Here is a 12,375-nt window from a genome sequence, read left to right on the forward strand (position 1 = left end):
GCACTATGTTTTATACTTGCATGAATGTTGTTTTAGTGTACGTAGGACTAGACCGCGAATATCCATGTTAAAATAGGTAAACGGTGCTTATACACAGCCATTGACGTAAGTTCAAGGCTGATCCCTGGAGTAATTTCACGAAACTCTTAGTGTCAGATATTCAGGCTATCAATCAACACACCTTATGCATCTTTTAGAGGAAAAAACATCTTAGAAGAAAAACAGTGACGAAACGCATAGATTTGTACGCTCGGCGCACAGGATTGGCCAATGAACAACCTCGTTTTGACCTCTATGTGAGGGCGCCCTACTGAAATGATGTGCATAAGGTCTATACAGTCTGCTTAATATTTCTCTTACCTTCAATATTTGCCCTCCTTCTGGATATTTGTCCAACACCTGTTTCAGATAAATATGGAGTGGAGGCAGCTTCTGACCGAAATTGCGACCTATTTTTGAAAGCAAACAAAACGTATAGTTTTGAGTGTTCAAAGTAAAATTGTACTGGTGACTCGTTCCTCCCAAATTTCAATCAGAGAAAACAGATTAAAGCCATTATATACACTTTCGGAACAGAACAAAATAAGTTCACAGATTTACAAATAACTTACAGGGTTTACAGAAGGTAATGTTAAAAGACTTCTCTTGAAATATTATTCCATGAAATGCTTTACTTTTTGAGAAAACATTAAAACAATTATCAATTCTCGACATCGGGAATTACGGATTTATAGTAAACACATGTCATGACACGGCGAAACGTGCGGAAACAAGGGTGGGTTTTCCCATTATTTTCTCCCGACTCCGATGACCGATTGAGCCTAAATTTCACAGGTTTGTTATTTTATATATAAGTTGTGATACGCGAAGTGTGGGCCTTTGGACAATACTGTTTACCGAAAGTGTCCAATGGCTTTAAGGGCATTTCAAATTGACAACTAGATCTAATGTGTTTTTAACAAACAATATCACAAAGATGGTCCGACATAAAAATCTCATTTCTGTATAGCCTGCATTGATAAATGGTTGAATGTGTGTTTTGTTAAAACGTTCTGTAACTCTATGAAATGGATGCAAATGTCATCGAGCATTTTTTACAATGTGACGATTTTTTGTATAGGCTGGCCCCCTGACCTTATACGCAACGATAAAGACATGTCGAATATTGAGAAATTTGCATCGTCGGCATGCGCTGACTAAAACGTCAAGGTTTGACACGTCCTTTAGATTGGCCACAAATGCGTTGCACGTTTAAATCAGGGAATAATTCTAAATAAAAAAAGTTTTGTTTTAATAAATGACTTAGGCCTATGCAATATATGAAACTTAAAGTGAACTTGTGCTATTTTACAGATACAAAACGTGTCAGAACCGACGTCACGATGACATGACATTAATTTAAACAAAACATTTTTTGCACACCTAAAACATCTTACATTCAGAACCGAAAATGTGACATATCAGATGTGTATACTTTTTGAGTAATGGTGTACACAAAATTGACCAAATAATTGAGCCAAAGGTTTAACAAAAGATACAATAATACAGACGCGCCAGAAAGGTTAAGCTGTTAGAAAACCGTTAATGCAAAAAAAAGTTAATGGCCTGACGTTTCGACCCTAGCAGAGTTTTTCTCAAATTCTACATGACAACACACTAAACATGAACAGGGCCCAATTTCATAGAGCTGCTTAAGCACAAAATTTTTTTTAAGCAAAATATTCCTTGCTTATTAAAATCAGATTACGGGCCAAGACTCCACTCAATTGTTATGCTAAGTAAACAAAAGCTAAATACCAGTCACAAGCAATGCATATGGCATGAAATTTTGGCCAGTAACATGTGTAAAATAAGCGAGATATTTTTTTGCTTAAGCAATTTTTTGGCTTAAGCAGCTGTATGAAAATGGCCCCAGGTAACTAAGTGTAACATAAGCAGTGAAGTGGAAATAGGTGATTTGAGTTAGAAAGCACATATAAAAAAGCTCGGGGTAAAGTGTTGATAGTTTACCCCTTGTCTTTTTCTGTGTCCATTTATGAATTTCAACTTCACTGCTTAAAATGTACATTTAGTTACCTGTTCATGTTTGTTGTGCTGTCATTAAATATAATGCTGTACATGTATATACAAAATTAAAGAAGAAAACAATATACAAGGTTGTGATAACCTCTGTAGTAAAGCCTCAAAGTAGTATACAGAAAATGTATTATTCCATACATACCTTTAAATAATTATTATAATGGAAGTGTAGGAATAATAACCTAAGGAATTTAGACCCTTTGTTCATTGTTTCCACCAGGTGTAGAACCAACCGATAACTAAACTAGCCTAATTCTTTCCTTAATTAATTACCTGAACAAAATTTTGAGCATGTACAAACTAAACGTTAAATAAAGTAGGCCCCTTCCATTCTGACTTTTAAAACGATCAGTTCATTGGCAAGTGACGGTAACCCTTCTTTATACTTTGCGAGAAAAATGTGGATACATTAACATGTGTGATACTCGTGTTGTGGGACTGTGTGTGAAAATGAAAGAAAAAATGCACTATTCTCTATATAATTCTCTAAACCATTTTTGGGAGGTAGATGGAACAGGAAGAAAATGTGTGATGTCTCAAATTTATTATTATGAGAAAACTTCTTTGTGACATTGTTTCCAATATGAATAATCCAACCATCGAGGAAAACGCTTACTAACAACATAGACTAGAGTCTGTACTTGCTAACAATAACATGGAAATAACTAGACATAAGAATTTGTTTGATAACAAATTCGAGGTGTTCGGATTTCTGGCCTGAATTAACGAGCCATCACTTTTTAAGTTTAGTTGACTGGGGAGATAGTGTAAAGGTCAAATGGGGTCACACTTTGTGCATAACATCTAGAATTGCCAGAGAGCTCAAAATTGATGTAGTAATTATTAACGTACCACGTTTCATTAATAAAATACACAATTTTGAATGGACATTTTTTCATATTTTCATTCACTTAGGCTCTAGAGCCCAAAATAACATGAGTTGTTACTTTAACTTCCGATTTCGACCGGAAGTAAAGGTCAAATGGGGTCACGTTGTGCACCGCATTTGTAGATCTTTATAAGAGGTTTCATGTACAAAAAGAATCTTGAACGTAGCTCTTTTGGTTTTGAAGATATGATTTTTCAAATTATTTAAGGTTTATTTAACGTTTATTTAACGTAATGACGTCACCATTCCAAAAAGTTGCGGTGCCGTCTACTCACCGAGGTTGATGTTCATGAGAAGTTTCAAGTTCATACAAGTTTCAGTTTTTCTCAAAATTGGCGGAGAACGTTCAGGCAGAAGAAGACGGAGAAATGAAGGTTTGTCATATTAAACTTCAGCTTCCGGTTTGACAGGATTTAAAGGTCAAATGGGGTCACACTTTGTGCAAAACATATAGAATTGCCAGAGAGCTCAAAATTGATGTAATGATTATTAATGTACCACGTTTCATTAATAAGATACACAATTTTGTATGTACAAACTTATACTTCCGGGTTCGACCGGAAATGAAGGTCAAATGAGGTCACACATTGTAAACATTTGTAGAATCGTCGAAGGGCCTTAAAATTAAGTTATTATATTAATACACAAAATAATATTATTCAGATACGATTTTTTATAAAACAAACTACTACTTCCGGTTTCGACCGGAAGTAAAGGTCAAATGGGGTCACACCCTGTGTAAGATTTGTTTAATACTTCATGACCTTTCATATGGTGTAAAGATCACGTATGTAGCATATCTGATTCTGGAGATATGAGTATTTTAATAAAAAACTTCAATTTAATATAATGACGTCATCGATGACGTCATCATTCCAAATTTTGTTCTTTGTCATATACACGCTTTGGTCTAAGTACGTGGTAAGTTTCAAGTCCGTACATGCTGTATTTTTTGAGATAGCAAAATAATTTTTTTTTCGACCTCGTGTACCATTTTCGTTGTGACATAGCTATGACGTCACACATTATATTTTTAGAATGCTCTTGAGTTTAAAAAAATTTTATGCATTGGACATTTTTTCATATTTTTATTCACTTAGGCTCTAGAGCCCAAAATAACATGATTTGTTACTTTAACTTCCGGTTTCGACCGGAAGTAAAGGTCAAATGGGGTCACGTTGTGCACCGCATTTGTAGATCTTTATAAGAGGTTTTATGTAAAAAAAGAATCTTGAACGTAGCTCTTTTGGTTTTGAAGATATGATTTTTCTAATTATTTAAGGTTTATTTCACGTTTATTTAACGTAATGACGTCATCAATGACGTCACCATTCCAAAAAAGTTGCGGTGCCGTCTACTCACCGAGGTTGATGTTCATGAGAAGTTTCAAGTTCATACAAGTTTCAGTTTTTCTCAAAATTGGCGGAGAACGTTCAGGCAGAAGAAGAAGACGGAGAAACTAGACATAAGAATTTGTTTGATAACAAATTCGAGGTGTTCGGATTTCTGGCCTGAATTAACGAGCCATCACTTTTTAAGTTTAGTTGACTGGGGAGATAGTGAGCTATGCTGTGTGTTATTGTGAAAACAAAGTGAATAGCTATAAAATAACCTTTTTTCTAAGCGTTTTATCACGTTGTGCACCGCATTTGTAGATCTTTATAAGAGGTTTCATGTACAAAAAGAATCTTGAACGTAGCTCTTTTGGTTTTGAAGATATGATTTTTTAAATTATTTAAGGTTTATTTAACGTTTATTTAACGTAATGACGTCACCATTCCAAAAAAGTTGCGGTGCCGTCTACTCACCGAGGTTGATGTTCATGAGAAGTTTCAAGTTCATACAAGTTTCAGTTTTTCTCAAAATTGGCGGAGAACGTTCAGGCAGAAGAAGACGGAGAAATGAAGGTTTGTCATATTAAACTTCAGCTTCCGGTTTGACAGGATTTAAAGGTCAAATGGGGTCACACTTTGTGCAAAACATAGAATTGCCAGAGAGCTCAAAATTGATTTAATGATTATTAATGTACCACGTTTCATTAATAAGATACACAATTTTGTATGTACAAACTTATACTTCCGGGTTCGACCGGAAATGAAGGTCAAATGAGGTCACACATTGTAAACATTTGTAGAATCGTCGAAGGGCCTTAAAATTAAGTTATTATATTAATACACAAAATAATATTATTCAGATACGATTTTTTATAAAACAAACTACTACTTCCGGTTTCGACCGGAAGTAAAGGTCAAATGGGGTCACACCCTGTGTAAGATTTGTTTAATACTTCATGACCTTTCATATGGTGTAAAGATCACGTATGTAGCATATCTGATTCTGGAGATATGAGTATTTTAATAAAAAACTTCAATTTAATATAATGACGTCATCGATGACGTCATCATTCCAAATTTTGTTCTTTGTCATATACACGCTTTGGTCTAAGTACGTGGTAAGTTTCAAGTCCGTACATGCTGTATTTTTTGAGATAGCAAAATAATTTTTTTTTCGACCTCGTGTACCATTTTCGTTGTGACGTAGCTATGACGTCACACATTATATTTTTAGAATGCTCTTGAGTTAAAAAAAATTTTATGCATTGGACATTTTTTCATATTTTTATTCACTTAGGCTCTAGAGCCCAAAATAACATGATTTGTTACTTTAACTTCCGGTTTCGACCGGAAGTAAAGGTCAAATGGGGTCACGTTGTGCACCGCATTTGTAGATCTTTATAAGAGGTTTTATGTAAAAAAAGAATCTTGAACGTAGCTCTTTTGGTTTTGAAGATATGATTTTTCTAATTATTTAAGGTTTATTTAACGTTTATTTAACGTAATGACGTCACCATTCCAAAAAAGTTGCGGTGCCGTCTACTCACCGAGGTTGATGTTCATGAGAAGTTTCAAGTTCATACAAGTTTCAGTTTTTCTCAAAATTGGCGGAGAACGTTCAGGCAGAAGAAGACGGAGAAATGAAGGTTTGTCATATTAAACTTCAGCTTCCGGTTTGACAGGATTTAAAGGTCAAATGGGGTCACACTTTGTGCAAAACATAGAATTGCCAGAGAGCTCAAAATTGATTTAATGATTATTAATGTACCACGTTTCATTAATAAGATACACAATTTTGTATGTACAAACTTATACTTCCGGGTTCGACCGGAAATGAAGGTCAAATGAGGTCACACATTGTAAACATTTGTAGAATCGTCGAAGGGCCTTAAAATTAAGTTATTATATTAATACACAAAATAATATTATTCAGATACGATTTTTTATAAAACAAACTACTACTTCCGGTTTCGACCGGAAGTAAAGGTCAAATGGGGTCACACCCTGTGTAAGATTTGTTTAATACTTCATGACCTTTCATATGGTGTAAAGATCACGTATGTAGCATATCTGATTCTGGAGATATGAGTATTTTAATAAAAAACTTCAATTTAATATAATGACGTCATCGATGACGTCATCATTCCAAATTTTGTTCTTTGTCATATACACGCTTTGGTCTAAGTACGTGGTAAGTTTCAAGTCCGTACATGCTGTATTTTTTGAGATAGCAAAATAATTTTTTTTTCGACCTCGTGTACCATTTTCGTTGTGACGTAGCTATGACGTCACACATTATATTTTTAGAATGCTCTTGAGTTAAAAAAAATTTTATGCATTGGACATTTTTTCATATTTTTATTCACTTAGGCTCTAGAGCCCAAAATAACATGATTTGTTACTTTAACTTCCGGTTTCGACCGGAAGTAAAGGTCAAATGGGGTCACGTTGTGCACCGCATTTGTAGATCTTTATAAGAGGTTTTATGTAAAAAAAGAATCTTGAACGTAGCTCTTTTGGTTTTGAAGATATGATTTTTCTAATTATTTAAGGTTTATTTAACGTTTATTTAACGTAATGACGTCACCATTCCAAAAAAGTTGCGGTGCCGTCTACTCACCGAGGTTGATGTTCATGAGAAGTTTCAAGTTCATACAAGTTTCAGTTTTTCTCAAAATTGGCGGAGAACGTTCAGGCAGAAGAAGACGGAGAAATGAAGGTTTGTCATATTAAACTTCAGCTTCCGGTTTGACAGGATTTAAAGGTCAAATGGGGTCACACTTTGTGCAAAACATAGAATTGCCAGAGAGCTCAAAATTGATTTAATGATTATTAATGTACCACGTTTCATTAATAAGATACACAATTTTGTATGTACAAACTTATACTTCCGGGTTCGACCGGAAATGAAGGTCAAATGAGGTCACACATTGTAAACATTTGTAGAATCGTCGAAGGGCCTTAAAATTAAGTTATTATATTAATACACAAAATAATATTATTCAGATACGATTTTTTATAAAACAAACTACTACTTCCGGTTTCGACCGGAAGTAAAGGTCAAATGGGGTCACACCCTGTGTAAGATTTGTTTAATACTTCATGACCTTTCATATGGTGTAAAGATCACGTATGTAGCATATCTGATTCTGGAGATATGAGTATTTTAATAAAAAACTTCAATTTAATATAATGACGTCATCGATGACGTCATCATTCCAAATTTTGTTCTTTGTCATATACACGCTTTGGTCTAAGTACGTGGTAAGTTTCAAGTCCGTACATGCTGTATTTTTTGAGATAGCAAAATAATTTTTTTTTCGACCTCGTGTACCATTTTCGTTGTGACGTAGCTATGACGTCACACATTATATTTTTAGAATGCTCTTGAGTTAAAAAAATTTTATGCATTGGACATTTTTTCATATTTTTATTCACTTAGGCTCTAGAGCCCAAAATAACATGATTTGTTACTTTAACTTCCGGTTTCGACCGGAAGTAAAGGTCAAATGGGGTCACGTTGTGCACCGCATTTGTAGATCTTTATAAGAGGTTTTATGTAAAAAAAGAATCTTGAACGTAGCTCTTTTGGTTTTGAAGATATGATTTTTCTAATTATTTAAGGTTTATTTCACGTTTATTTAACGTAATGACGTCATCAATGACGTCACCATTCCAAAAAAGTTGCGGTGCCGTCTACTCACCGAGGTTGATGTTCATGAGAAGTTTCAAGTTCATACAAGTTTCAGTTTTTCTCAAAATTGGCGGAGAACGTTCAGGCAGAAGAAGAAGACGGAGAAAAAAAAAAAAAAAAAAAAACTAGACATAAGAATTTGTTTGATAACAAATTCGAGGTGTTCGGATTTCTGGCCTGAATTAACGAGCCATCACTTTTTAAGTTTAGTTGACTGGGGAGATAGTGAGCTATGCTGTGTGTTATTGTGAAAACAAAGTGAATAGCTATTAAATAACCTTTTTTCTAAGCGTTTTTTAGAACTTCCAGTTTAGACAGGTGAAAAGGTCAATACAAGGTCATCAACATATTCTTTTTTGTGACCGGAAATGAAGGTCAAATGAGGTCACACATTGTAAACATTTGTAGAATCGTCGAAGGGCCTTAAAATTAAGTTATTATATTAATACACAAAATAATATTATTCAGATACGATTTTTTATAAAACAAACTTCTACTTCCGGTTTCGACCGGAAGTAAAGGTCAAATGGGGTAACACTCTGTGTAAGATTTGTTTAATACTTCATGACCTTTCATATGGTGTAAAGATCACGTATGTAGCATATCTGATTCTGGAGATATGAGTATTTTAATAAAAAACTTCAATTTAATATAATGACGTCATCGATGACGTCATCATTCCAAATTTTGTTCTTTGTCATATACACGCTTTGGTCTAAGTACGTGGTAAGTTTCAAGTCCGTACATGCTGTATTTTTTGAGATAGCAAAATAATTTTTTTTTCGACCTCGTGTACCATTTTCGTTGTGACGTAGCTATGACGTCACACATTATATTTTTAGAATGCTCTTGAGTTTAAAAAAAATTTTATGCATTGGACATTTTTTCATATTTTTATTCACTTAGGCTCTAGAGCCCAAAATAACATGATTTGTTACTTTAACTTCCGGTTTCGACCGGAAGTAAAGGTCAAATGGGGTCACGTTGTGCACCGCATTTGTAGATCTTTATAAGAGGTTTTATGTAAAAAAAGAATCTTGAACGTAGCTCTTTTGGTTTTGAAGATATGATTTTTCTAATTATTTAAGGTTTATTTCACGTTTATTTAACGTAATGACGTAATCAATGACGTCACCATTCCAAAAAAGTTGCGGTGCCGTCTACTCACCGAGGTTGATGTTCATGAGAAGTTTCAAGTTCATACAAGTTTCAGTTTTTCTCAAAATTGGCGGAGAACGTTCAGGCAGAAGAAGAAGACGGAGAAAAAAAAAATAGACATAAGAATTTGTTTGATAACAAATTCGAGGTGTTCGGATTTCTGGCCTGAATTAACGAGCCATCACTTTTTAAGTTTAGTTGACTGGGGAGATAGTGAGCTATGCTGTGTGTTATTGTGAAAACAAAGTGAATAGCTATTAAATAACCTTTTTTCTAAGCGTTTTATCACGTTGTGCACCGCATTTGTAGATCTTTATAAGAGGTTTCATGTACAAAAAGAATCTTGAACGTAGCTCTTTTGGTTTTGAAGATATGATTTTTCAAATTATTTAAGGTTTATTTAACGTTTATTTAACGTAATGACGTCACCATTCCAAAAAAGTTGCGGTGCCGTCTACTCACCGAGGTTGATGTTCATGAGAAGTTTCAAGTTCATACAAGTTTCAGTTTTTCTCAAAATTGGCGGAGAACGTTCAGGCAGAAGAAGACGGAGAAATGAAGGTTTGTCATATTAAACTTCAGCTTCCGGTTTGACAGGATTTAAAGGTCAAATGGGGTCACACTTTGTGCAAAACATATAGAATTGCCAGAGAGCTCAAAATTGATGTAATGATTATTAATGTACCACGTTTCATTAATAAGATACACAATTTTGTATGTACAAACTTATACTTCCGGGTTCGACCGGAAATGAAGGTCAAATGAGGTCACACATTGTAAACATTTGTAGAATCGTCGAAGGGCCTTAAAATTAAGTTATTATATTAATACACAAAATAATATTATTCAGATACGATTTTTTATAAAACAAACTACTACTTCCGGTTTCGACCGGAAGTAAAGGTCAAATGGGGTCACACCCTGTGTAAGATTTGTTTAATACTTCATGACCTTTCATATGGTGTAAAGATCACGTATGTAGCATATCTGATTCTGGAGATATGAGTATTTTAATAAAAACTTCAGTTTAATATAATGACGTCATCGATGACGTCATCATTCCAAATTTTGTTCTTTGTCATATACACGCTTTGGTCTAAGTACGTGGTAAGTTTCAAGTCCGTACATGCTGTATTTTTTGAGATAGCAAAATAATTTTTTTTTCGACCTCGTGTACCATTTTCGTTGTGACGTAGCTATGACGTCACACATTATATTTTTAGAATGCTCTTGAGTTAAAAAAAATTTTATGCATTGGACATTTTTTCATATTTTTATTCACTTAGGCTCTAGAGCCCAAAATAACATGATTTGTTACTTTAACTTCCGGTTTCGACCGGAAGTAAAGGTCAAATGGGGTCACGTTGTGCACCGCATTTGTAGATCTTTATAAGAGGTTTTATGTAAAAAAAGAATCTTGAACGTAGCTCTTTTGGTTTTGAAGATATGATTTTTCTAATTATTTAAGGTTTATTTAACGTTTATTTAACGTAATGACGTCACCATTCCAAAAAAGTTGCGGTGCCGTCTACTCACCGAGGTTGATGTTCATGAGAAGTTTCAAGTTCATACAAGTTTCAGTTTTTCTCAAAATTGGCGGAGAACGTTCAGGCAGAAGAAGACGGAGAAATGAAGGTTTGTCATATTAAACTTCAGCTTCCGGTTTGACAGGATTTAAAGGTCAAATGGGGTCACACTTTGTGCAAAACATAGAATTGCCAGAGAGCTCAAAATTGATTTAATGATTATTAATGTACCACGTTTCATTAATAAGATACACAATTTTGTATGTACAAACTTATACTTCCGGGTTCGACCGGAAATGAAGGTCAAATGAGGTCACACATTGTAAACATTTGTAGAATCGTCGAAGGGCCTTAAAATTAAGTTATTATATTAATACACAAAATAATATTATTCAGATACGATTTTTTATAAAACAAACTACTACTTCCGGTTTCGACCGGAAGTAAAGGTCAAATGGGGTCACACCCTGTGTAAGATTTGTTTAATACTTCATGACCTTTCATATGGTGTAAAGATCACGTATGTAGCATATCTGATTCTGGAGATATGAGTATTTTAATAAAAAACTTCAATTTAATATAATGACGTCATCGATGACGTCATCATTCCAAATTTTGTTCTTTGTCATATACACGCTTTGGTCTAAGTACGTGGTAAGTTTCAAGTCCGTACATGCTGTATTTTTTGAGATAGCAAAATAATTTTTTTTTCGACCTCGTGTACCATTTTCGTTGTGACGTAGCTATGACGTCACACATTATATTTTTAGAATGCTCTTGAGTTAAAAAAAATTTTATGCATTGGACATTTTTTCATATTTTTATTCACTTAGGCTCTAGAGCCCAAAATAACATGATTTGTTACTTTAACTTCCGGTTTCGACCGGAAGTAAAGGTCAAATGGGGTCACGTTGTGCACCGCATTTGTAGATCTTTATAAGAGGTTTATGTAAAAAAAGAATCTTGAACGTAGCTCTTTTGGTTTTGAAGATATGATTTTTCTAATTATTTAAGGTTTATTTCACGTTTATTTAACGTAATGACGTCATCAATGACGTCACCATTCCAAAAAAGTTGCGGTGCCGTCTACTCACCGAGGTTGATGTTCATGAGAAGTTTCAAGTTCATACAAGTTTCAGTTTTTCTCAAAATTGGCGGAGAACGTTCAGGCAGAAGAAGAAGACGGAGAAAAAAAAAAAAAAAAAAAAACTAGACATAAGAATTTGTTTGATAACAAATTCGAGGTGTTCGGATTTCTGGCCTGAATTAACGAGCCATCACTTTTTAAGTTTAGTTGACTGGGGAGATAGTGAGCTATGCTGTGTGTTATTGTGAAAACAAAGTGAATAGCTATTAAATAACCTTTTTTCTAAGCGTTTTTTAGAACTTCCAGTTTAGACAGGTGAAAAGGTCAATACAAGGTCATCAACATATTCTTTTTTGTGACCGGAAATGAAGGTCAAATGAGGTCACACATTGTAAACATTTGTAGAATCGTCGAAGGGCCTTAAAATTAAGTTATTATATTAATACACAAAATAATATTATTCAGATACGATTTTTTATAAAACAAACTTCTACTTCCGGTTTCGACCGGAAGTAAAGGTCAAATGGGGTAACACTCTGTGTAAGATTTGTTTAATACTTCATGACCTTTCATATGGTGTAAAGATCACGTATGTAGCATATCTGATT

General features: G+C 34.2%; 1 protein-coding gene across 1 annotated transcript in view; it reads right to left on the reverse strand.

Moving 5' to 3' along the window:
• The window catches only part of LOC117299566 (sacsin-like), a 43,400-nt gene that overhangs the window by 14,408 nt on the left and 16,617 nt on the right, over window positions 1-12,375 (reverse strand). Inside the window, exon 3 of the mRNA XM_033783116.1 lies at window positions 361-449. Within this exon, the coding sequence (XP_033639007.1) occupies window positions 361-449 (89 nt within the window). The remainder of the gene's footprint in view (window positions 1-360; window positions 450-12,375) is intronic.

The sequence above is a fragment of the Asterias rubens genome, chromosome 14, assembly GCF_902459465.1.
Source record: "Asterias rubens chromosome 14, eAstRub1.3, whole genome shotgun sequence".
Taxonomy (NCBI): domain Eukaryota; kingdom Metazoa; phylum Echinodermata; class Asteroidea; order Forcipulatida; family Asteriidae; genus Asterias; species Asterias rubens.